Genomic DNA, 24,301 nt, shown 5'->3' with positions numbered 1-24,301 from the left:
AATATATTTTAAAAAATTAATATATAAAATATTACAAATATTTTTTTTTTCATTTTTATATTAAGTTTCCATATATTGGATTAATTTAACTTTAGGGAAAAATTAAATCTAAGTTAATCCTATATTTTTGGCTTACTCAATCTTAATTTTGACTCTCTCTTTTTTTTCATTCGCAATGTTGATCTGTTTGAATTTGGATTCTCGGGTAGATTTTTCTTTTACTGTTTGTCTTTAAAATACACGAACATAATATATAACAATTACACAAATTTAATATAGTTATCTCTCAACATTTATCAAAAGTGCCGGGATTTTAGTATTTTCTAAAGACTAAAAGAATACTTGATTTTGTTAAATGTAAGAATTGCAAATCTATAAAATTTTTAGAAGAATCCAACAATTTTTTAGAGAGTAAAACAATTTATTCTAAGCTAAATGTTATATTTTGTAAAAAAAAAATGTTTTCCGTTAGATGCTGCCTATTTTATTTAAGTTTTAATTTATATTTGCAATTGAGTAATATTTCTTATTTTAATGATTAATTATTTATTTTATCTTATATTGTTTGTAGTAATCACTTTACTTATCACCGTGCCTTATTATTATTATTATTAATAACCTCAATAAGATATAAAAATCTACATAAACCTAACCAAATTAAAAAAAAAAAAAAGTTGATGCAAACAACTTGAACAGAAAAGAGTGTTGTTCAAAATATAAAAATGAGAAATTATATTTTGATAAGAATTAAACGAAAAAAATAGAATCGAATGAAGGGTGTTTTATACGAAGTGATCCACTCATTCCGTCATCCGTTCAATATATTCTGTGAGCAAAGCCATTGACTAAGTTATTGGACCTAATTGCCTATGGATCTTCTCCACTTTTTTTGCAGTTGAACAACCACAATAATACATTCTAAAATTATACATAAATGCTATCATAATTTTTAATACATCAAACTATATATTTTTAATTTATTGCTACACAAAAATCGTAATATGAAATTGTAGTTTAATTATTAGATTCACAGAGATCACTTTATGGGTAAAAAGTCATCTAAGAATTAGAACTTCTATGTTTGTGGGTCATAGATTATGAGTTTAAGGCATTGATTTTATAAGATACCTGCATTGGAAAGTAGATTTAAGATCTTAAGCCTTAAATAAGATATTAAATTATAAAAATAAAAGTTTTTTTTTTATATCAAACTTAGGTTTCGTTCTAGATAAATATTTCATAATAACAAATGATTGGTCTTGCAAAACTTTTACATAGATGTAAAAGTAGACTTAAGACTTTAAAGATAATGTAAGTAGTGGAATTAAAAAATATATATTAAAATCGTACATTGATATAACTATGTAAAAAAAGACATTCTTATGTTACATATTTTTCTTGCTTAAAGTTTAAATAAACTGTAAGTTGAAATAAACAAATCATTTATCATTATATGCTGATTTTTATATAAGAGAAAAAAAAATATGGAACAACTGAAATGAGGTAGCGTGTTACAGTTAGATGTATTTATTGAAAGACTATTTCTTCACTTGTTATAACAAAATATTTTGAAAATAATCATATAAAAAAACAGTGAATTTTTCAAGAGATGCATTTGGATTTATATAAACTACATAAACATTTTGTATTGTTTATTTTAAACAAGCTTTTGAGCTGTTAGTAATTAACACAGTAATATTTATTTTATATACTTGAGATACTAAATTGAAATTAGCTAATATAGTAATATGATATATTGTTCAGTTTAAATAAAATAGGATGAATTATTTAGTGACCTTCGTTCATGATAGTAATTATCTAAAGATTTGTGAGTTTAGAATAGTGGTTTCATACTAACGTCATATATGTTATCACATCAATTATTTATGTCATTTTAATGTTTCAGCTATAATGTCATCATCAACATGTTAGCAAAAATATTAATTAAAACGACTTAATATATTAGGAACCTGGTTTTCACAATAGCCACATTTAGAGTTGAAAAGTATAACAAAAACAAAAATTAGGCCATTCCTCTACTCTTCAAAAGCAGTTTTATTGACTATTTTTAGCACTTACGTCTTTTCAGCATCAAAGAAAGGATAAATCGTTTATGAAATATGACATATAACTTTAAATTTTTGGAGTGTTCGAATTATGAAAATGGGTTTTAATTTACTAAAAGATCCTCATTTACCATGAACATTTTCAAACCTGAACAAACACTGAGGATCCGAGGCCACTTGTCATGTTTGGCACCTTGAGGCCGTGCGTCACCCATTACTTCTCACATTCGTTCGATCTCGTTTAAATTTAGGGCAAAATAAAAAATGAAACACGGTGGTGTCCTAAAAAAAGTGTGTCCGAAAAGCAATGGCCTAGCTTCAAACAAGCTTGGGCCGGGCCAGGGTAGAAATTTTCTGGACAGCCCATGGTATTATTATTTTATTTTAAATTTGTGATATTCGTCAATAAAAGGTTGGGAATCGGACTGCACCTGCACAGACAAAACCCTATCCCTAAAAACCCTAATCCTGAAGCACTGTAACTGTAATGGCAAGAGCCATTTCCTCATCCTGTGCACGGTTCACCATGCGTCTTCTCTCCACCAGCACCTTCACCGCTACATTACCCAAACACTCATCACTTTCACTCCCTTCGCGTCGTTTCCTTTTCCCTCTCTCCCATGCCATCGTCCCTCCCTCCACTCGCGTTGCCGGGATCCGCTGCCGTGTCAACAAAGCTGGCGACTCCGCCTACTCGCCTCTCAACTCCGGATCTTCGTCCTTCAGCGACCGCCCTCCCACCGAGATGGCGCCCCTTTTCCCCGGCTGCGACTACAACCACTGGCTCATTGTGATGGACAAGCCTGGTGGTGAGGGCGCCACCAAGCAGCAGATGATTGATTGCTACATCCAAACCCTTGCCAAAGTTTTAGACAGCGAAGAAGAAGCTAAGAAGAAGATTTACAATGTTTCCTGCTCGAGGTACTTTGGTTTCGGCTGTGAGATTGACGAGGAAACCTCTAATAAGTTAGAAGGTATGTCTTCTTCTGTAATGGAACTTTTTTGTGTGAGTGTTTGTTTGTCAATGTTTTCACTCTTTTATTTGTGTAGGGTTGCCTGGAGTTTTGTTTGTGCTGCCGGATTCGTATGTCGATCCGGAAAACAAGGACTATGGCGGTGAGGATTTAATGCTCTTCGTTTGGTGTCTTTTTAACTACTTATGGATATTGTATTTTGAAAATAAGACTTTATTTTTGTTTGTTTATTTTCTCAACTATGTTATAATGATGGTCCATGCTGAAAAAACAAGGTTTAAGTTGTGAAGTATGGGTGTACATCTAATTTCTAACTAAACTGTTCTATATGTATATTTTGTGAAAATGTAGATCAGTAGAGATTCATGTCTTATCATAATTTGTATTGGGTTTTTATTGTGTCTCTTTTTAACTTCGTCTAAGTTTGAGTGTACACTACTGTTCTTTTATCAGATGTCCATCTTGGCAAAGCTAAAAGCTCTCAATGGGTAATGGCTAGCTTTGAATGCTAATGGACTCATACTAATTTCTCTCTAATCCTGTTCTGTTACTTCACACAGTAATGGAGTCTCAGAATCATTGGAGTTGATACATTAGACTAAGTCATACGTTACTGTGTTCAGGCCAGCAATGCCAATTTTCTTGTGTATAGTGTTTTTACATTCTCTTCATATAATTTATGGTGTTTAATTGTTCTTTATGGCGCTGGTTGTTCACTTATTTAAAGTTAAAATTTTATCTGTTTTTGTTTACTGTAATCTGATGAAACTCTGGAGTTCAGTACTTATGATGCACACACAGTAAGTAAAAAATCAGCAGAAAAGAACCTTCAGAGCGAAAAATACTGTACTTTTTTCTTCCCTCCTTCATCTGCAGTCCATCTTGGCAAAGCTAGAAACTCTCAATGAGTAATGGCTAGTTTTGAATGCTAATGGACTCACATCAAATTCTCTTCTATCCTGTTCTGTTACTTCAAAAACTTGTGGAGTTTCAGAATCATTGGAGTTTATACATAAAAATTCTCTTCTTCCATATCAGTAGTGCCAGAATTTTCATTTGTGTTGTCGCTGATGTGGATTTAATCTTTATAAATAAATACATTGTTTTTCTCCTTTAATGGCAGTCCATCTTGGCGAAGCTAAGAACTCAATGGGTAATGGCTAGCTTTGAATGCTAATGGACTCACATAAAATTCTCTTCAATCCTGTTCTGTTGCTTTACAAACTTTGGAGTTTCAGAATCATTGGAGTTGATATATAAAACAACTTGATTGTCTTGTCTTCAAGGCCAGTACCCCTCCAATTTTTTGTTTGGAGTATTTACTCTCTTTTTAGTTGTAGTGTCCATATGTACTGATTGTTACTCGTTTTAATTAAAAATGTCTCTGCTTTCTGATGAAACTCTTGATTCAGTATTTGTGCACATACTAGTAAGGAACTAAAATCAATAGTAGCAACCTTTATAGAAAAATAGTGTACTTTTCTTCTATTATTGGCAGTCTATCTTGGCAAAGTAAAGTTTCCACGTGTAATGGCTAGCTTTGAATTTCAAGTTACTCGTGAAATTTTCTTTATCCTGTCTTTGGTGCTTCACAAAGATTTAGTTTCAGAATCATTGCACTAGATACACGGATTACCCACCTTATGCCTCTTGAGTGTTTTGTTTACAATAGCATTGTACTAATAACCGAGTTATGTATAATTTTTAATGGTAATGAACTTTTATAGAATTTCTCTGCTTCATTTCTGTCATTTAATTCATTTTTGGAGTTACCAAAATGAATATTCCTTTTTCATTCTGGGTTGAGCTATTTGAATTATCTTTCATTAATTGGTTAAGGCTTGTGTGTATTTATTCGTTTCACTTTCGGTATTTTAGTGTAAAAGTGAATGGTTGTCATATGCTTCTTGGTTTTGAGCAATTTGAATTATCTTTCGTTAATTGGTTAAGGCTTCCATGTATTTATTCGTTTCTGTTTTGGTATTTTAGTGTAATAAGTGAATGGTTGTTATATGCTTCTTTGTCCATTTGGTAAGCACATAACAATGACATTAATCCCTCTGATTCAATGGAGTAGGTCAACGACAAGTCCTCTTGTTCTTTATTATTCATCCCCACTTCAATTGTTAGAAATCCTAATTGATCTTATTCTTGGTTATCAATGTTTTATCCATGTTCGCATGATAAACAAGTTATTTATTGGTTACAACATTTTATTATTAATGGTGCAGCTGAATTATTTGTAAATGGAGAGATCGTCCAGAGGTCACCTGAAAGGCAGAGAAGAGTGGAACCACAGCCACAAAGGCATCAAGACAGACCAAGATACAATGATAGAACAAGGTATGTCCGCCGCAGAGAGAACACGCAGTGAAAGACCAATTTGTGATAGGGAGAATGTAATTTGTATATAAACCATGGAAGTACTGTAACATGCACTGTTTCAGTCTTGCCTTTGGAGACATTCTATATTATATTTCTGGTGTCACTGACGATGTTAGTGCGGAGCTTGGTGTATTAGACTTATTTTGTTACAACTTTTACTGTAAACGGATCTTGAACTCTTTTCACCATGTGTTTTGACCGACATAAAGTTGCCATATTTGGTTTCGATGCTTTCTTTTGATTTTGAATATTCGTAGAGTCTTCTCGAGAAACCATTAATAGACAAGTATATAAAATGCAGTTAATAACGGAGAGCATACGTCGTAAAACTGAGACTGTTAATAAGTTTGATGAAGGCAACGTTTCTGGGTAACTCAACCCGCCTTTAAATTTAATGTGATGGAACTTCCTTCACGATTTGATCATACCTTCTTCTCAATAGTTATTTTGGCATTTTTGAAAGCATGTCATCAGCACTGTTGTTGTACATCAAAGATTTAGTTATAGGTAATGATACAAACGACGGGGAAGGGGAAGTCTGAATAGAAATGTTAATGGGTAAGTTGCGTTTCTGTAAAATGCACTTTGTTGAAGGAGAATTTTGGAAGCATATGTTTAGGAAGAGAACTTCAGCGAGAAGGGGATGAACAGTAGCAATAGGTTAAATTTCACGCCTTTGCTATTGAAAATGGGATGGCTTATCCGAAAGTGAATAATACTGTATACGATTCTTTCAAAAATTTGGTTGGCAATATGGAAACTAAATTTCCTAGGGGAAAAATTAAAAGCATTCAGGGAGCTATTTTGTATCAATGTAGACTTATTAGTAATAAGTGTTAGAATGTGTGTCAGTATCGAGAATGATACGTTATTGATGGGTAGAAAGTGAAGTTAATTTGATTGGTAGACAGAGATAATCTAAACTGTGTATGTAACATTTTCCCCAGAAAATTCGGGCACCCTTGATCTTTCAATCCCACTCAATATATGAGAGTAGTTTTTATATATACAACAAAACAACTACATTACAATATTAAAGTATGCCAAAATGTACATTAAAATGTCAAAAAGTTTATACTTTTGGTGAAAAACAAATTTACATATACTATACAAGTGGATATTTCGCTCCCAAGCCAGAGAACGGCGCCAAATGAGAAGTTTTAATGCCCAAGATAATTTCAGAAATCGTAGCGAACTATTCAGATGGTAAATCTTGGTACATTAGATACAACTTGATACGAATGATTTTAGTTCAAAGAAGAGATGAATCAATGTGGATAAATAAATGGGTCTATTTTGTTTCTTAATTAATTATATTTGGTAAAAGTATATGGTGCTGGGCTGTTAGCTATTGTCTATTATGTAGCTCCTTGGTTGTGCATACAAATGGTGCGCAATCTCTATTCATCTTTCAACCAGCATAAGAAGAGAATAAATTATTAATTACATCACATAGCTAACCTGTGTTTTTTCTCATATTTCAGCTATCAAGAAGTAAAAAATTGCTGCTGACCTTTACAAACAAACTAGTAGCTCAGTATGATATTTTGTCAACAAAATAAGTGTGAAGTGCTATCTAAAGGGTTCGATGGGAGAAGATTCTTCAAGAAAAGCTGCAGCTTCAAAGCATTCAACGGCTTCCATTGCCGATGTCCCCAGATCATCTCTGTAGAACAGTCCAAGATTGTACCAAGCAGATGGGTTTGTTCTGTCAAGGCGCAACGCATCAGTGAGTAGGCTTCTGACTATTGAAGATGATTGACCACCAAGTTGTCTGAGTACACAAGCTGTAGATATCAAACTTGGAACATGGTCGGGATCAATATCTAATGCTTTCCTAAATGATTTCAGAGCCTCTGGATGAAGACCTCTGGCTTCAAAGAGTAAACCTGCAAAAACCTATCCTTTGAATTTTGCTACCTTAACAAAATGAGACTTAATAACTTAAGGAAGTTTGGAATCTAAAACACGTTAAGCTTCAAATAATTTAAGATTCCTATTTTTGTGGAGAATTATATCCTTTCTAAAATTATATTGAAAACAAGCGATATACCCTTTGTGTGCCATCTAGAAGCAGAATAGGGATTAATAGCCTCAGATTTTGCCAGACAAACTTCAGCATCCTGCCACTGTGATAAGGCCATATACACATTGGCTAAATCATGCCATATTTCCATTTCCAGTCTTCTGTCACGGTTTCCCTTACTCTTCTGTATCACAAAAGTAAAGTTATTCTACATACATTAAAAAGGTAGAATTTAAATGAATTTTTAATATTCTTTTCCCCTTGGTAATGAGTAATTTAATGAATTAAAGTGATATATGGCGCATATCTTTACAACCTTACTTGCCGTGCCTAAACTTTTATTTTGGACCTGAAGAACAGCAAGAAGAAAAGTATATGTCTCCACCGCATTCTTTAATTTTCCCTGTGCAATCCTTAGTTTAGCTTTAGTTCTCAACAATTCTCCTTGATCCCATTTCCCACTTTGATCTAGAGCTGCATCGATAACCAGCTCTGCATCTTCAAACTTTCGTTGAGCAGATAAAATCCGCGCTAAAAGAATATATGCACTGACACTAGATCCACCCTCAAGCTTAATCAGTTTCTTTGCATGATCAATAGCAGTGCTCAACTTCCTCTGTTCAGCATATTCTAGACAAAGATGAAGGACAATGTAAGGATCGCTCTCCCTCATCGTTCTCTCCGAATCCTTTAGAGCACTGAGTGCTTCAGACTGCAAAAATATCTTCTCTGATTCAGAAGCGGCTGATCTGGATTTTGATGACAGTAGAACGCCTAGAAAGCAATTTGCAATAGCTGCCATCTGCATGCACTTTCCATTCAGCTGAGAAATGGCTTTGAAAGAATATCTGATTCCTTCTTCAGTGTAAATCTTCTTGTCTGCACAAACTTTTGAAGCTAGAAGTAGCTCCTTTATGCAGTCTGAGTTCTCTCTGTGATTCAGAGAGTTCCTTAGAAGATCCAAAGCAGTCGTATGTTCACCTTCTCCACAGTAACAAAGAGCTAGAGTATAGAATCTTTCTTTTCTGTCCATGTTTTCAGGAAGCAATTCCTCAACCTGCTGAGCTAGAGTCATGAATTCCCCAGAAACACTTAGAGCAAACGAAAGGTGATCAATTAACGAAGGGTCCCATTCAATGTATCCAAGAACAAATTTTCTCAGCAAAATCAGAAGCAGAAGAACAGCCTCTTCTAAGTTGCTTCTTGGCACAAATGAACCATCCAACTGAGAGCGGAGAGCAGGAGGGCTAGCTTCACAACCACTATACAGAAGAAAAAAAGCAAATTCCTTTTGTATTCTTGCGCTGGCTTTAATGCCAAGATTCCAATGATAAAGAAGGGCCCTCCTAAACGATGAGATAACGTCTTGAGGAGAGCCTGCAAGCTTCCACAACTCTGGAAGCAGTTCCACAGCATTTCCCACTGTCTCTTGCAGTTTACAGTCCGAAACTAAGTTTTCAGGCCAACCTTCTGGTAAAGCTGATTCAACAGTGTCTAAAATCGTCTTGCATGACTGGGCAGCATCTGCAAGTAAGCAAAACCATAGACTTTAAACTAACTGATTTTGATATATTTATTGTTGAAAGGATTCGAGCCTTTCCACCGAAACCAGAGACAAAGTGCAAGATCATTAACATGGTATGCATGGATATAGTTAAATGAGAACCAAAACGATGAAAGAAACACCTTGAAACCTTCCTAGAGCCTGCAACGATTTGGCCTTGAGAAAGACAGCTTCAAGAATTAAAGTAACAGCATGCATTGACATAGGAGGCTGAGCATCACTTTGCGAACGGCGTCTATTAGGCTCACATCTTCTAGATATAGAAACTTTAATCTTGGGAACGACAGTAGCAATATCTATTCCTTCAAACACATGAAGTGCAGCTTCGACATTGCCTTTCTGATACTCAAGTCTTCCAAGCAAAGCTCTAGCTTCCTATAGTGAAACAAGTCACTTAGTTTCATAATATCTTATAAGAGGCTAACATAATCTCTGCACAACACCCTCGCTCTAATATTATCTGATACCAACTTTCTTTTTCAGACACGAGTAATTATCATCTGATATTCCACATCGAAAAAGTTTCCTCAGTACGATATATAAAACTTTAATCAAGTGTTCCTCGGCTTATGTATTGCAACCTATAAATGGCTTTTTTCTCAATAAATGCATAATACCATTTACGTATCACTTAAAACATCATATACATCACAACTCTGTTCGGAAAAGCCATTCAACAGTGTTTACAGCAGAGGACTCAATTCAAACTCTTAAGATAAGTGTCTGCCTCTATAACAGTAAAAATTGAAGTGGTCAAATTAAAAAATTGATCGTTTCCAGCATTATGTCTCTGCTATTTCTTCGAGAAAAGCTTAACACAAGTAAACACGGATTGGGATGTTAAATTGAAGAATCTAAAGGTGATGCTAGATGGGAATAAGAGGCAAGAAAAAACATAATCTGACCTCATAGTTTAAATAACCACTTTCACGAAGAGAAGACTCTGCTTCTTCAATGTTGGTATTGTCAATCTTTGTGTCGTTTTCACCAGGACGAGAAAAGCCACCACTTGCTGAATAATCTCTGGTTGCTAAGGACTCCGATGAGTAACCTAATTCATCCACCTTTAACTGCTCCCCGGAGCATATACACTTAATCATTTTTCTCAATCTTAGGCTTATCTGCTTTTTACTTATCAAACTCTTAGCTCTCATACTGAAACATTCCACTCGGTTTCCTGAAACATCATCATACAATAACAGAAGAAGAAGAAGCACTTCAAATTACATTCTCGAGAAGCATTACATAAGCTATACTCGTGTACTTGGCATATATTATATGCAAACAAAAAGCTTGGTATTCCTAAGTCCTACTGTGTCAGCTTTTCAACATCAAATTTTGTGCATTTGCTTGCTTTGAAATACACGATAACGCAATTCCAGGTTTAAAAGTATGGTTTTTCAGAACTGGGTACCTAACATCTGACATAACCAAGTCAACCAAAGGATCTGATCAAAATTCAACATTTACTTACCCAACTTGCTGATGAACAAAACTACGAAGCAAAGGAGTTAATTTAAAAAAGTAATAAAAGAAGAAATGACCAAACTACCTAGGACCATATTATAGTGAATGCAATGGGGAAGTGAACTGTTGTAAAAGGAAAGAGGGTGATTTGATTTGTTTACCTAAAGTCGAATGTAAGGAAAGGCCTTATCGGAATCATAGAGAGAAGAAGAAATGATAGGAAAAGAACATAAAAGAGGTAGAAAGAGGAAGGAAAAAGTGTTTTTTCCATCATAGAAAAAGTATAGACTTAACCCACAAGACAAAAGAAAATGAGTGTGCAAGTCCATGTCCTGTTAAATTAACCCATTAAGAAAGTACCCCATGAAATGATTTTCTCTTGAGAAGCAAGAATCCAAAGCTGCAGATGCTTTAAACAACCTTTTTGTCTGTTTTGGTAATTTTCAATGTTGCAGGATGAGTTAAATTGACTGTTTGTTCTGCTCCAACTTCAAATAGTAGTAGTAGCTTGTAACTCATGACGGTGCATTAAATTATTCATATCAAACTTCTGAATCTCTCAGGCCTGAACTTTGAATCTTCTACCCCAAGGAAAAAGGCACCTCTTGTTCACTACGTCTTCTCTTTTTATTTATTTTTAATTAATATTCTGTCTGCCACTGCCCCTCTTCACAATGACCTATTCTCCATTCTAACTGTCACACTTTCAAAATTTAAATATGTATTTTCTTTCCTTTTTTAAATCTTTATTTTACTCTTTACAAAAATTTAGTATATTACTTCACACACTTTATTTACACTTTTAACATGAATAACGACATTGTTTACTATTGGTTTATTGCAGAATTTAAATCTATTATTATCCACTAGTTTTAAGATGCAGACTTTGTGGAAACATATATATTATCGAAAAAGAATTAACATTTTATTTTTTACATTAGAAAAAGTTAACAGTTATTTCTGATATTGAATCTATGTCATAATGGTGTTAGAATTGCTGCATTTAAATTGAAGGTGATGGTTGTCCCAGTACAAAAATATTTTTTTGTGGCAAAGCAATTAGATCTTAAAATTAAATGGTGATGAATATGAATTGTGTAGGTTGGTGTGCGAGTTAAGGTCAGGCCGTGCGTATATTAATTTAAGTGATTTTGAGAGGACAAAAGGAGTAGGTGAGAAGAGAAAGAAAGTGGCAGAAGAAAAATCATGGAATTCAAAAAGAGTTCTCCTAACATCAACTTGTGTTTGCTTATGTCGATGTATTACTGAAAAAAGAAAAAGTAAGAAAATTGATATCATTGTTAAAGTGAGTTGAAAGAAGAAAAAAAGAATTACAATGTTTTATATCTCTGCCCTTCCCTTTTGAATGCATTGACGAAAGAATTTTCAATTAATACATGTAATTCCTTTTTCTCCATTATGTGCTTCTTTTTATTCATTTAAGTTTTGGTATTAGCGTTCTGAGACTTTAACTTTCACTACTCTCTTCATCTTGATAGCTCGTGTAATATGATTTGTTTTTTGTTTTTTTTTTTATAAAATCAATATCTTATCAAACTATATATTTATTGAACAAAGTCAAAGCTATAATTGATGATGTATGTAATAAAGACTTAATTAAGTTTATTTTTTTTTATAAATTTAAGTATTTTTAACTGTGTCTATTAAATTAGTTTTGGATTAAATACGTTTTTTATTTTGAATTATTTATTAGAATTGTATTTCTTTTTTGTTTTAAAATATGTATCAATTTTATTTATCAATATTAAAAATAATGTAAAATGTATTTAACATGTCAAATTCTTCTCTTATCCTACAATCCTCTCTCTCCCTATTATAATTTTTTCTAGTGGTGGCAGTGGCAACCTCGTGGTGGCTATGGCTATGGAGGTTGGTGGGGCTTAAAGAGATGACGTAGGAGATTAGTGTGACAACTCTCAACAATGGATAATTTTTTCTCAGATTTCTTTGACTTTCCAATTACTTTCACGAAAAAATAATTTTTTCTCTTCAAAATACTATTCATGGGAAAGTCATGGGAAAAACAATTTTACCCACAAATTTTGAGTGTTTCACATAAATTTTAACTATGAAAAATTACTATTTTTCTTTTTCTTGTTCCAAGGGAGAGATTGCGATAGAGATCTGCCCGTGAAACTGTTACCATTTCTAGGTTTGCCACAATCACAAAGAATTACCGGAAATGGAGAAGGAGAGAGAGTTGTAGATAAGAGAAGAAAACTCTAAGGTGGTTTGTTGTAGTTTGCTACCAAAAGTATTTTATATTCTCTTATAACTATTTTGAATTAGATATGAAATACGACTTTAGTAAATAGATTGAAATACGAAAATGCATTTAATCCAATTATTTTAATATGTTAAATAATAAAAAAATTCATATTTTTTAATTAAATTATTATCATTTAATTTATATGTTAGTTGAGTAACTTACAGAAATGTTATTTTGTCTTGTCATTGTTATTACAAAGGTTATTTTAATTGCCCATTTATTGAAATTTGAGAGTTTGTAATTATGATAACAATAAAAACAACAAAAATCACTTAGCATTTTATATTAACTTTGTACAAACAAACAAATAAGATAATTAATAGATATAAAAAAATATTAGTGCTTAATAAAATAAAAATGTTTGGTAGAAATTAATTACAAATATTTAGATTTATGAGGACTTAAAAACATAATTAAACTTATAGTAAATTATTTTTGTGATAAAGTAAAAATAATAAATTATATTTATAATTAGTTATAATTATATTCTATAATATATGAAAATAAATATAAAACTAATATTGAAAAAATAATAATAATGATAATAATATAAATAATTTTATTTATACTATTATTGTAACATCCCAAAAATATAGCAAAATGCTATATAAAGGAGTCAACATATAATAATATAATAAGACAGTTACTGGAATAAATTTACAGAGATCCTAAAATACCCAAAAATTTAAAACTTTACAAGGTACTACAAGTCCAATACAAAATATGCGAATAGACTGAACGATTCTAAAACTATGTTTAAAATCGAACAGTTTATACAAAAGATACCCAACTTACTGACCGAACCGTCCTAACTTAAACTACAGAGTCCTCGCCTCCCAATGCTTCTTCCAGCGAACACTCCTCACCTTCTGCTCACATTCACAGATGATCATTGCAAGATAAAAGACAACCGAACAGGAAACATAAGACAAGACATGAAATGTAGGGTAAGCTAATGTAATTTAATTAATCATAAGAACATAAACAATATATAATCATATATTCAATCAAACCTTTGTAACATGCAATCATCATACCTATCTATTCCAAGCAATAACCACATAATCAAGCATACAATGACCGACTCATTGACTTGACCATACGGATTGTATGAATATGTAGCTTGTGACTGTTCTTTCACCCGGGTGGTGTAGTAACCCCTCAGCTGCCACCCGAGGTTAGTCCGTCATACCTCACTCAGATCCCCTCTGGACTAGGACCTCCTGCCATTCTCACCACATGCGTAACCATTCTCTACTTGAGACTCGATGATCATTAGAATTTCAGGATGAACGTCGTGAATTTCACTATCCATATTCATACTTTATCACTTCAATAACCATTCACCGAGACATTCCTCCTTGGAATTCTCTTCCATACCAACTTGAAATATAATACCAACATACATCCTCATCCATAATATATTTAAGTAAAATTAGACTGAACATAAAAAAAAATCATCAACATCGAGTACAATCGAACGAAAGAGCTTAACAACTCCTATGAAGAAGATAGAACATGATATTGTTCCCTATAGGTGAACATGACCGAACGGTCATGTATAAAGTGAAACTCAAGCATGAGCCGAACGTCTTTGAAGTTGAACACCATTACAACAGGATTCTAAGACTAAAACAGAACAATAAAGACTTAGGCCGAACTCTATTGAAATAAGATATAAGAACAAGACTGAGTACTACGAAGAGACCGAATGCGAGTACAAGACCAAGCATTTCTGATACCGAGTGCTGGTAACAGATCGAGCACTACCAAGACAGTATATGACTGAGCGGTCAATAACAGTTAAAGCCTATGATAGAACGAACGTTGTTTACAATCAAATGTTATGTTTAGACCGACTGCTATATTCACTTGAATATCAACACAAGACCGAGCGGTTATTAACTAAGAATCCACAAAAGTAGAACTCAGTTAAGACCGAACACTCTAAACTTGTACAAAATGTATAAGTAGAACCGATCATTGAAGTTACTGAACCCAAATTACAAACTAATTACAATTATAATACTGAGGGCTCAACTGAAGTGAATACTTTTATCTAGGCTAACTTATGAGTGGAAAAAGAAAATTATACTTAGACCGAACGCTATATTCACTTGAATATGAACACAAGACCGAGCGGTTATGAATGACTCTCTATTACAAGTAATAATTATGCAAAATATTGCAGAATTATGATCAGACCCTATTCCTACCCAGTTCACGCCATTTATCAATCATCAATCCATACAGACAAACATGCAGTAACACCAACATTTCATATCCATCAAATAATCAAACAAAGTATCATTCAAACATACAACCATTCAAAAAACAGAGAATCATAATTAAATTATACAAGCTCCCCTTACCTTTTTAACAGAACAACTACTTAATCAACAACAGAATACGTCCACCCAACACCATCCTTTCTAGAATTCCTATAAACCACCGAATAATAAGGAAAGATCAATTAAAAGACCAAAACATGATCAAGATTTGTGAAGATGAAGCTGATGAACACATGCAACCAGAACTTTGGCTTGCATGTGCCCGGAACCAATTTTTCTTAGAAAGAGAATGAACTTACCAACTCAAAACAATAACTCGATCGGTGCAAATGAAAGCTCTTGATACCAGTGAAGCTCAGGCGTGGCCTGATTGTTGATTAGAAGTAGAAAGAGATGAGAATTTGTAGAGAAAGAGGATAATTTTAGAGAGAAGCTAGAGAGAAGGAGGAGAAAAGAAGGTTTCAGAATTTTAGAAAGATGAGCTGCATGCAGAGAGTGGCACCAGATTTTAAAATTTTTCTTTATATACTACCGTCAAAAATTGATCGGCCACTCAACTACACGCACATGTCTTCAACTTTCTAAATTTCTAAACTCTCACACCTACATCTGGCTTCCACTCTCTCTGCTGAAATTAATAGTTCTGATAATTATTGTACTGTTTAATGTCATATTTTAAGTTTATCTTTCAATAAATAAAAATTAATTGATTTAATTATTTGATAAAGTAAGTAACTGAATCACTTTTCTTTATTTTAAAATAAATAAATAACGAAATTATTATTATTTAATTTTTAGTTAAATTAAATTTATAGCAATAAAAACACTTTAATCATTTCATAAACATATTAATTTACAACTTTTTAAAATTAATTATATCGTATTATTATTTTATTAAATTTTCTTTACTTTTCATATTTCTCCAATCTAAGCAATTGTGCTCTTCATTCTCTTTTTATTTTCTTTTTCTTTTTCACTCACTCATTTCTAGTCTTAAATCAAACAAATCCGAGGAGACTTTTGGTGAGAAATAAAACATAAACAGTAGAATCCATTACGAATTAAAATATGATTTTGTTTTTTGTTTCTGTGCAAATATATTCCAAAATGTGAATACTGTGTGTATTTATGAAGAAAACTTTTGAAACATGCAGATATTCTAACATAATTTACGCACTTGCAGTTTATGTGAGGACAAGCTGAAACACACCTTCGTTTTCGTGTTATAAGGGCTTTGATGACCAAATTTAACATCTAATTTGCACTTTCATTAGTATCATTGGTTAGGTATTTATGTCTCGTTCTATGTTTGGGCCTTGTTGAGCCCATTGGCTAGCATTTTCTTTTAAACTTTTGGCAGGCATAAATGCTATGCAAAACAAAATATAACTATAGGAGTGTTTTTTTTAGACTTTACAATCTTTAGGCCGCTGTCTGCATGAACTTTTATTATTTTGCGGATGTACAGTGGATATTTTAACATGTGTTTCTAAACGGATGGGATACAAATAATATACTATCCAATTTGTAGGTAATTGTTACCCACAAAAAATAATAAAAATATTAGTTTTTATATTTTAATTAAATTTAATTAAAAATAAAATAAAAATATATTTTATTAGATTAAATTTAATTAAAAATAAAATAAAATTATATTTTATTAGATTAAATTTAATTAAAATTGAATTAAATTTATATTTAATTTATATTATATTATATATATTTTTTATAATTTTATTTGAAAAATGTATAAAATATTTTTTTTTGTGAGTATATGTGGGTATCCGCAGATTTTAAAATACTTATGAGTATTTTTTAAACAGATACTCGTACAAGTAGCGAGTCAGATAGTGGATACAATTTTATCTTACAGGTCGGGTTGCGAGTAAACACTATTCGTGTCCAACCCAATTATGATCCCTACTTGATATACATTGTATTCTGTTTTCCTTCAAATATGTTGTTATTTTCATTTAAGATTTAGAATGTATTCGGAGTGTATAGATATGTGTTGTTTTGTTCGAAATGGGATTATGATTGTTTCAATCGGATTTGAAAACTGGTAAAGGATGTACAAGATTATAACAAGGTTCAGAATTCGAACAAGATTTCATTAGATTTTCGAATTTCAAAATTCCGTAAAGCCTTAATCAAAAGTGTTCACCAGATTTCGAATTTGTGATTTCAATTATGTTACACGGTCCGTCATTTTATTTGTGATTTCAATTAAAAATACGTAAAAGAAAGAATAAGAGTATTTGATATTATGTTACAGGGTCTGTCATTTTATAAAATAATAATTATATTAAGAATGAATATGGTATTAAGTTAATGAGGATAGTGGTGTTTTTTGTAGGTATTGTAATGATAATTAGTGTAGGTTTTATTTGGAATGTGAAGATGACTTCCCAAATTTATTAGGTATACAGTTGACTATATAAAGTCCAATAATAAATGTCTCCCTTTTCAATATTGCGACAACAAGAAAAAGTGGTTTATGTGTTGTGCACCTCATTTCTAAAGTCAGCACTGACAGAATTCGTATGGCAAATTACTCCTATACAAACATCTTTTCCATAATCATACTTCTCTACAGGTATACAGGCATGTCTGTTTCATATGCTATATATTTTCTTTAATTTATATCACTTAAATAATTTAAAATCAAGTTAATTATCAGGACCAAATCCTCACTCTCTTCCACACCTTTTTATTATTATAGCAAAGACACATAATTTACATAGTAAAATGATGAAATTCCAATCTACTAGAAAGAAAAAGGCTCATAGATTATTCATACGCAGAGATGAAACTAAAATTCATTTTTATTTTTTAGTTATCCACTCACTTAATATATGTCCATGAATCATAAACTACATATACACATATAAATTTTATACAAATCTTCTATAATATGAGGATTCAATTTAATTACATTAATCATCAATTAAAATAGATATGTTTAATGTAAACTATTACTGAATCTTTACTAAATTGTTCAACTTTTTTTTTCTTAACTATTTCACAATCACTTAAAAATCCAGAATTTCATCTTATTATGAACTGCAGTCTTGACAATATATATTACTTCATATCTACAAAAGGATTGTTTTGCAGTGATAATTGGAAACAAGTAGTGCGAGAATAATAAAAATAATAACCCTATATATACGAAGATGTTTGACTCTCTTTTTTAGATTTTGGCAACCAATCACATATATCAGAAATAGTTTAAAACTTTTTAAAATGTGAAATAGTTTCACCTAATCAAAGTGTTCAAATTGTATCCTCAATCATGTTATCTTGTTCAATAAAATTTGTGTATAAAATTTTGTTATTAATTGATAAATGTCATCAGTTCTGAACACATCTCTTTTGAATGAGTTATTTTACCTAGTTATGTCTTTCACTGCACCGTAATAATTTCTCCAGAATAATATTGTCATCATGTTGGTGTTGGTCCTTCCATACGTACGGTAAAATGACGAGCAATCAAATATTATATATATGCATGCTCACCTTTTTTTCACAATAAGATTCAAAGCTTATAGCCAATTTATCCCATCTATCTTGCTCAGAAATTAACGGTGAGCTATAAAACTTATTTGTTCAAAATAATGTTTTGACACCAATTGTATACCTACTGAAAGAGATTAAAAAAGTAAAATATAAAAATATGCATGATAGGTAACATAAAAATTACTTTGTTTAGAACGAATGACAATAAAGGATAATAAATCTATATATCACATTCTTCAAAAAAGTTAGAAATTTCAAGAATTTAATCGTAAAATTAAATTTAAATTATTTAACAATAGCATGCTACGATAAAAGTCACAACGAATGAGTTTGTTTCATTAAAAATACTGATATTGACATATTCTTTTATTTACTTGACATATAATATAAAGATTAAATAGTTATAAAAGAATAAATTTTTTGTATTTAAAAATAAAATTAATAACATTAAATAAATGTAACAAATTTATGATCAAAATATTATTTTCTTTTTAATATTATCACACTATGCATAAGATATTGCAACGCTTGAAAGTACCTGTCATTTCTTGTTCTTATGGAAGACAGAAAAAAAAAAGAGAGTAAAGATCACTCTCATGCTTTCATTTAACATTAAGTATAAAAGAAAACGAGGAGTAGTACATAAATATTATAATAACCAAAAGAGCAAATAATTCTCTTTCACTCGGACAATATTTTCTATACCAATCATCATGGCTAATGCAAAGAGGACGTTGAAATATAAGTTTGTCATGCATGCAACGTCTACAATGCTCAGGGGTGTCCGATTCCACCGCCGCCACCTGCTCCACCGCCGCCGCCAAATCCACCTCCAGATCCTCCGCCAAATCCACCTCCAGACCCTCCGCCAAATCCACCACCAGCACCACCACCGCCACCGAATCCACCACCACCGCCAAAGCCTCCACCTTTGCCTATTCCTCCTCCAATGCCACCACCTTTTCCAATTCCCCCACCAAAACCTCCGCCTTTGCCAATTCCACCCCCTATACCACCACCTTTTCCAAAGCCTCCGCCACCACCTAAACCTCCACCTTTGCCAATTCCTCCTCCAACACCGCCCCCTTTTCCAAAGCCACCACCACCACCTAAACCTCCACCTTTGCCAATTCCTCCTCCAACACCACCACCTTTTCCAAAGCCACCACCGCCTCCTAGACCTCCACCTTTGCCAATTCCTCCTCCAACACCACCACCTTTTCCAAAACCACCACCACCACCTTTGCCAATTCCACCTCCTACGCCACCACCTTTTCCAAAGCCACCACCGCCGCCTAAACCTCCACCTTTTCCAATTCCTCCTCCAACACCACCACCTTTTCCAAAACCACCACCACCACCCAAACCTCCACCTTTACCAATTCCACCTCCAACACCGCCACCTTTTCCAAAGCCACCACCACCACCTAAACCTCCACCTTTGCCAATTCCTCCTCCAACACCACCACCTTTTCCAAAACCACCACCGCCGCCTAATCCTCCACCTTTGCCAATTCCTCCTCCAACACCACCACCTTTTCCAAAACCACCACCGCCGCCTAATCCTCCACCTTTGCCAATTCCACCTCCAACACCACCACCTTTTCCAAAACCACCACCAGCACCTCCTCCAATGCCACCACCCTTTCCAAACCCTCCACCAGCACCACCACCAAGTCCTCCACCTTTACCTATCCCGCCTCCTTTACCAAACCCTCCACCAGCTCCACCTCCAATCCCATGTCCACCCCCAGCTCCACCACCAAACCCTCCTCCAGCACCACCTCCTCCACCTGCTCCTCCTCCTCCGCCAAACCCTCCTCCACCTCCAAACCCTCCACCGGCTCCTCCTCCTCCACCAAATCCACCTCCGAACCCTCCCCCTCCTCCTGCTCCTCCACCAATTCCACCACCGAACCCACCTCCCTTCCCAAACCCTACATTCTTTTCTTCATCATTTTTCACAGTTACTACATCCCTTGCAACCACATTGGCAACAAAGGCATGAACACAAAGCAATAACAACAAACCTAATCTTTTGTTCCTTAGCAACATTTTTAATTGCTAGCTACTCACTCACTGACACTCTTCAATCCTCGTTGGTGAAGTTTGTAGAAGTATGAAGTGCTTTTATAACCCAGAGGATCCATATCGCAATCACAAGCTGGACCCTCTCGGTGACTTTAATTGGTTTCAACCACTAACTGTTTACGGCATTTAATGCACACCGTTTTGCAATTATTCATCGCCTGTTTGGCGCACCTTCATTTCACACCGAAGAAGTAATGTGTATCCCTTCAAAACTTTGTACTACTCGACTGACACAATGAAACCAGCGCCAATTTGAAAATCCCACATGACCATAGCTGAATAATAAATTTTTACTATTACTTATCATGTCGACTATAGTCCTTCTTCCACTGGCCATGCTTTGCATTGCCTATATGCCATTCTCGTAGTTCATTCAATGAGCAAATTCTAGTTCTATTTCTGCAACTTGTCTTTATGTGGGTGCATGAAATTTGTCCTCTGTTCCCATTCATCATGTGTGCATTAATTGTTATGTGCAATACACACAAGTATACTTGATAAGTTATACATAGCAGTGTTTGAATGATAAGAAGTTGCATGGATGTTTCTGATCTAATCTCCATAAGTTAGATTAGATTGAGGAAAGATAATTACACGTTTTTCTGCATAATCCGATATAGTATAGCAATTAGTTAGCTTGTGAAAGGAGTGTCCGAAATCATATAAATTAAATTTGAGCATTATTAAAATTAGTGGGTTAGTTGGGCTTTATTGCACTTTGTAAGCATTTGCCGACCAGTGGCAGTGAATTGCACACTATGTGGCTTTCACAGTTGAAAAATATCTGAGGCAAGATTCAATGAATACAGTAGTCTGAAATGAAAACTAATTATAAATCTACGTTAGGCAACGTACGTATAGTAAAGATCATGGGCCCAAGCGAAGTCCTCTCACAGAAAAATGAAGTGTTGTATAAAGATTCATCAAAGTTTTGGAAGAAAGAAGTGCTTTGGTGAAGCAGTGCATGTGCTCGGCAGATGCATTATTAATGCCCAGTGGAATTCTATTTTGATCTCCAGATCTGTATGCCTGGCATCCATATATATCTCACTAAATTAAAGTAATCAGATAACAGAAAGAGACCCACAGTATTGCCTCACTGTATGTTCATTTTTATTTCTCTCATTTTGTTTTTCTTTACCATATAGGAAAGGAAAAGATGGGACGGGACTGGACAGCGTCTTTCACTGTATCTCTCAATTTTTTTTACGTCAAAATTCATATTCACCTGTTTCCGCATATCTGTTGAATATGAAATCTTAGTTTAATCCATGTCTCCGACAAGAGTGTCTTCTTGTCCTAATTGTAAAAAAAAAATCATAACAACAAAAATATAATGTTATCAATATTCAGTATCAATAGGAGATACATCTTTTTCAATGTCTAATTTTAAAAAGTAAATTATAATTACATGAATTTTAAAATAAAGCATACAATAACAATTATATAATATTAAGTAATTAAAAATTAAAATATTTATATAATTGAAAATTTATAATAAATATTGTTGCTTAATTTGTTAGAGAAAAATACTTTGTAAAGTGAAATGAAGTTAGAGGGTATTGAACGATATGAGGGAATAAAGAATCGTACAATGAAAAAAGTGTTTTCAAACAAATAAAATTAAGAACTAAAGACAAAAGAGAAGATAAATTATTTAAACACCTAATAAATTAACACTGTGTTTGTGGATCGAAAATTTCAAAACTTTGAAGAGATTAAGATGTATTGGATTTGAATTAACTTCATCTCGATCTATTTTATTTTTTATTATCTTGGGTCACATTGTAAAAAGAAAACTTTACAATCTTTATTTGAAGAATAATAAGCAATTTAAAATGGAAGAATTATTTAATTTACAATTACAATATGAATAAAGGATCACTGTAAAATCGTGCTTAGATTTCCTTTTTATTTTCTATTAAAGAGAAAAACTTATGTATGTGTTTGAGAAGAGTAGTTCATAAGCTAGTTCTTAATATGTTAGTTGATAAGTTAATTTATATTAGATTAAAGTGATTGGTAGATTTAATTGATAAACTAATTGGTAAATTTATGGAAATTTTATTGTATGAAACTAGTTTATAGACTAAAATGAGCTACTGACTTTTTGGTGCTACCCAATTTCTCTAATTATAACCTATAAAGTTACTGTTTATTTAGAGCTTCATTTAATGTTTGTATATTTAATTAACCTGCCATTATTACTCCCACACTGATGTATGTAAAGTTTAAATTGTTTATGGAAGCAAAAACTGGCACGGTATGATTGAAGATTTTGAGCATTCCTTAAAGTATAATAATCTTGGGACCATATAAAAACTCGACCAAATGGCACAGTAAATTTTGGAAGGAATAATTGTTTTGGTTTTTGATCCTATCCTCAGTGGTAGCAGTAGAGTATGTGTTTGTCTTACCTTATGTATATATAGGTAGAAAAAGAGAAAACATTAAATGCCCAACTCAACTTGTACAGTTAGAGTTGGTTTTCAGGCCTCCAAATATGACCAAGCTCTCTCACTTCCAATTCACAAAATAATTGCCCATAAATGTTATACCAATGCCAAAGTCAATGTCTATTTCGAGGTGTGAATTTGGCTAATGGTCGATGGATAAGTACTAGACTCTCTTTATTAAGCTCCTTTTTTTAAAAAAATTCCAACTCCAAAACTTTGTATTGGGTTAGAGTAATAGCTAAAGCAGTTTTAAACTCTTAAAAATTAATACTTTGAATATGAGTAAAAGTTATTATCGAGGACAAATACATATTAACTCATATTGAACCTAAAGACGAGTTAATCAAGATCGAAGACCAAAATAAATTTGTCTGGCAAGTTCGAGCCGAAATCAAAACAATCTAGTATAAATTGAAAACCAACACGAATAAACACAAACTGAAGACCAGAACCGATAACAGAAGAAGGCCCAAACGTCCCGACACACAAAATTCATGAACAACTCTAATTTATTATAACTTCACAAGAAATTCAATTCTCTTCCTTTTTTATGAGTTAACTATTACTGGTAAAAATAATTAATAGGTTTAGCCATTACCAGTAATTCCTCTTTTTTAGTTAACTATTACGTAGTAAAGATAATCAATAGGTTTAGCCATTACGAGTAAAAAGTACTTCATTGCATCATCTACACTGTATGGATCAAACAGAAATAGTTATAAAAATTTAGTAGTGTAAAAGTGTTATTTAACAAGTCTTTTTACCAGTGAGGTAGGGTGTCACGGGATTTTTGAGAGCGAAATTTAATATTTATTCACAAAATTAGACTTTATAATTTATAAAAAAATGACTAAATTAATTAATCATGTTTGAATAATAATAATAATAATAATAATAATAATAATAATATTATTATTATTATTATTATTATTATTATTATTATTATTATTATTATTATTATTATTATTATTATTATCAAGATTCTAAATGGATGTTCGAATACACAATGAGATCTGAATTAAAGATGATGTATACTTCTGAGTATTAGAATCTATAAAAATATTCAGACGTAAAATACTCTTTGATACTCAAATCACTAAGAAAGTTTGAGTGAGAAAGAGTATAAATAAGTGTCTTTCCTAGTAAAATATTATATGTATTTATATTTAGAC

At 32.7% G+C, this 24,301-nt stretch overlaps 3 protein-coding genes across 6 annotated transcripts; 1 reads left to right on the top strand and 2 right to left on the bottom strand.

Annotated features, from left to right (window-relative positions):
• The first annotated feature begins 2,483 nt into the window (after positions 1-2,483).
• On the top strand, positions 2,484-5,651 carry LOC124846851 (multiple organellar RNA editing factor 2, chloroplastic-like). 2 transcript variants are annotated; one of them, XM_047324222.2, is made up of 3 exons: positions 2,490-3,040; positions 3,117-3,182; positions 5,272-5,651. In XM_047324222.2, exons 1-3 carry the CDS (start codon positions 2,554-2,556, stop codon positions 5,412-5,414), a joined length of 696 nt encoding a protein of 231 aa, XP_047180178.1. In that variant the 5' UTR covers positions 2,490-2,553; the 3' UTR covers positions 5,415-5,651. The 2 variants fall into 2 exon arrangements, with proteins under 2 accessions (XP_087953143.1, XP_047180178.1); XM_088097017.1 differs by lacking the exon at positions 5,272-5,651 and having other exon boundaries at positions 2,484-3,040; positions 3,117-4,040.
• Positions 5,652-6,799: 1,148 nt separating this feature from the next.
• LOC124846831 (protein NPGR2-like) lies at positions 6,800-11,036 on the bottom strand. Of its 3 annotated transcripts, none has more exons than XM_088095757.1 (6): positions 10,843-11,036; positions 9,921-10,192; positions 9,138-9,390; positions 7,768-8,975; positions 7,479-7,635; positions 6,800-7,314 (listed from the first exon to the last, which is right to left on the bottom strand). In XM_088095757.1, the coding sequence occupies exons 2-6, from the start codon at positions 10,167-10,169 to the stop codon at positions 6,998-7,000; spliced, it is 2,184 nt and encodes a 727-aa protein (XP_087951883.1). In that variant the 5' UTR covers positions 10,170-10,192; positions 10,843-11,036; the 3' UTR covers positions 6,800-6,997. The 3 variants fall into 3 exon arrangements, with proteins under 3 accessions (XP_087951883.1, XP_047180159.1, XP_047180168.1); XM_047324203.2 differs by lacking the exon at positions 10,843-11,036 and adding an exon at positions 10,644-10,815; XM_047324212.2 differs by lacking the exon at positions 10,843-11,036 and adding an exon at positions 10,490-10,634.
• An 8,116-nt stretch (positions 11,037-19,152) lies between these two features.
• On the bottom strand, positions 19,153-20,704 carry LOC124846818 (uncharacterized). Its single transcript, XM_088095679.1, has one exon. It carries the CDS (start codon positions 20,635-20,637, stop codon positions 19,357-19,359), a length of 1,281 nt encoding a protein of 426 aa, XP_087951805.1. The 5' UTR covers positions 20,638-20,704; the 3' UTR covers positions 19,153-19,356.
• Between the last annotated feature and the right edge of the window lie 3,597 nt (positions 20,705-24,301).

Source organism: Vigna umbellata, chromosome 8, assembly GCF_029865625.1.
Source record: "Vigna umbellata cultivar VRB3 chromosome 8, Vumbellata_1.0, whole genome shotgun sequence".
Taxonomy (NCBI): Eukaryota; Viridiplantae; Streptophyta; class Magnoliopsida; order Fabales; family Fabaceae; genus Vigna; species Vigna umbellata.
This window is presented reverse-complemented; position numbering and strand designations above follow the sequence as displayed.

Bases quoted from the DNA above. Each gene is read 5' to 3' on its own strand.
- LOC124846851 (XM_088097017.1), top strand. From the start codon at position 2,554: ATGGCAAGAGCCATTTCCTCATCCTGTGCACGGTTCACCATGCGTCTT. The intron at 3,041-3,116 runs GTATGTCTTCTT...TTATTTGTGTAG, and splicing joins AACCTCTAATAAGTTAGAAG to GGTTGCCTGGAGTTTTGTTT.
- LOC124846831 (XM_088095757.1), bottom strand. From the start codon at position 10,169: ATGAGAGCTAAGAGTTTGATAAGTAAAAAGCAGATAAGCCTAAGATTG. The intron at 9,391-9,920 runs GTCAGATTATGT...GTTTCACTATAG, and splicing joins GTGGTTATTTAAACTATGAG to GAAGCTAGAGCTTTGCTTGG. The intron at 7,315-7,478 runs GTATATCGCTTG...AGGTTTTTGCAG, and splicing joins TTCTAGATGGCACACAAAGG to GTTTACTCTTTGAAGCCAGA.
- LOC124846818 (XM_088095679.1), bottom strand. From the start codon at position 20,637: ATGTTGCTAAGGAACAAAAGATTAGGTTTGTTGTTATTGCTTTGTGTT.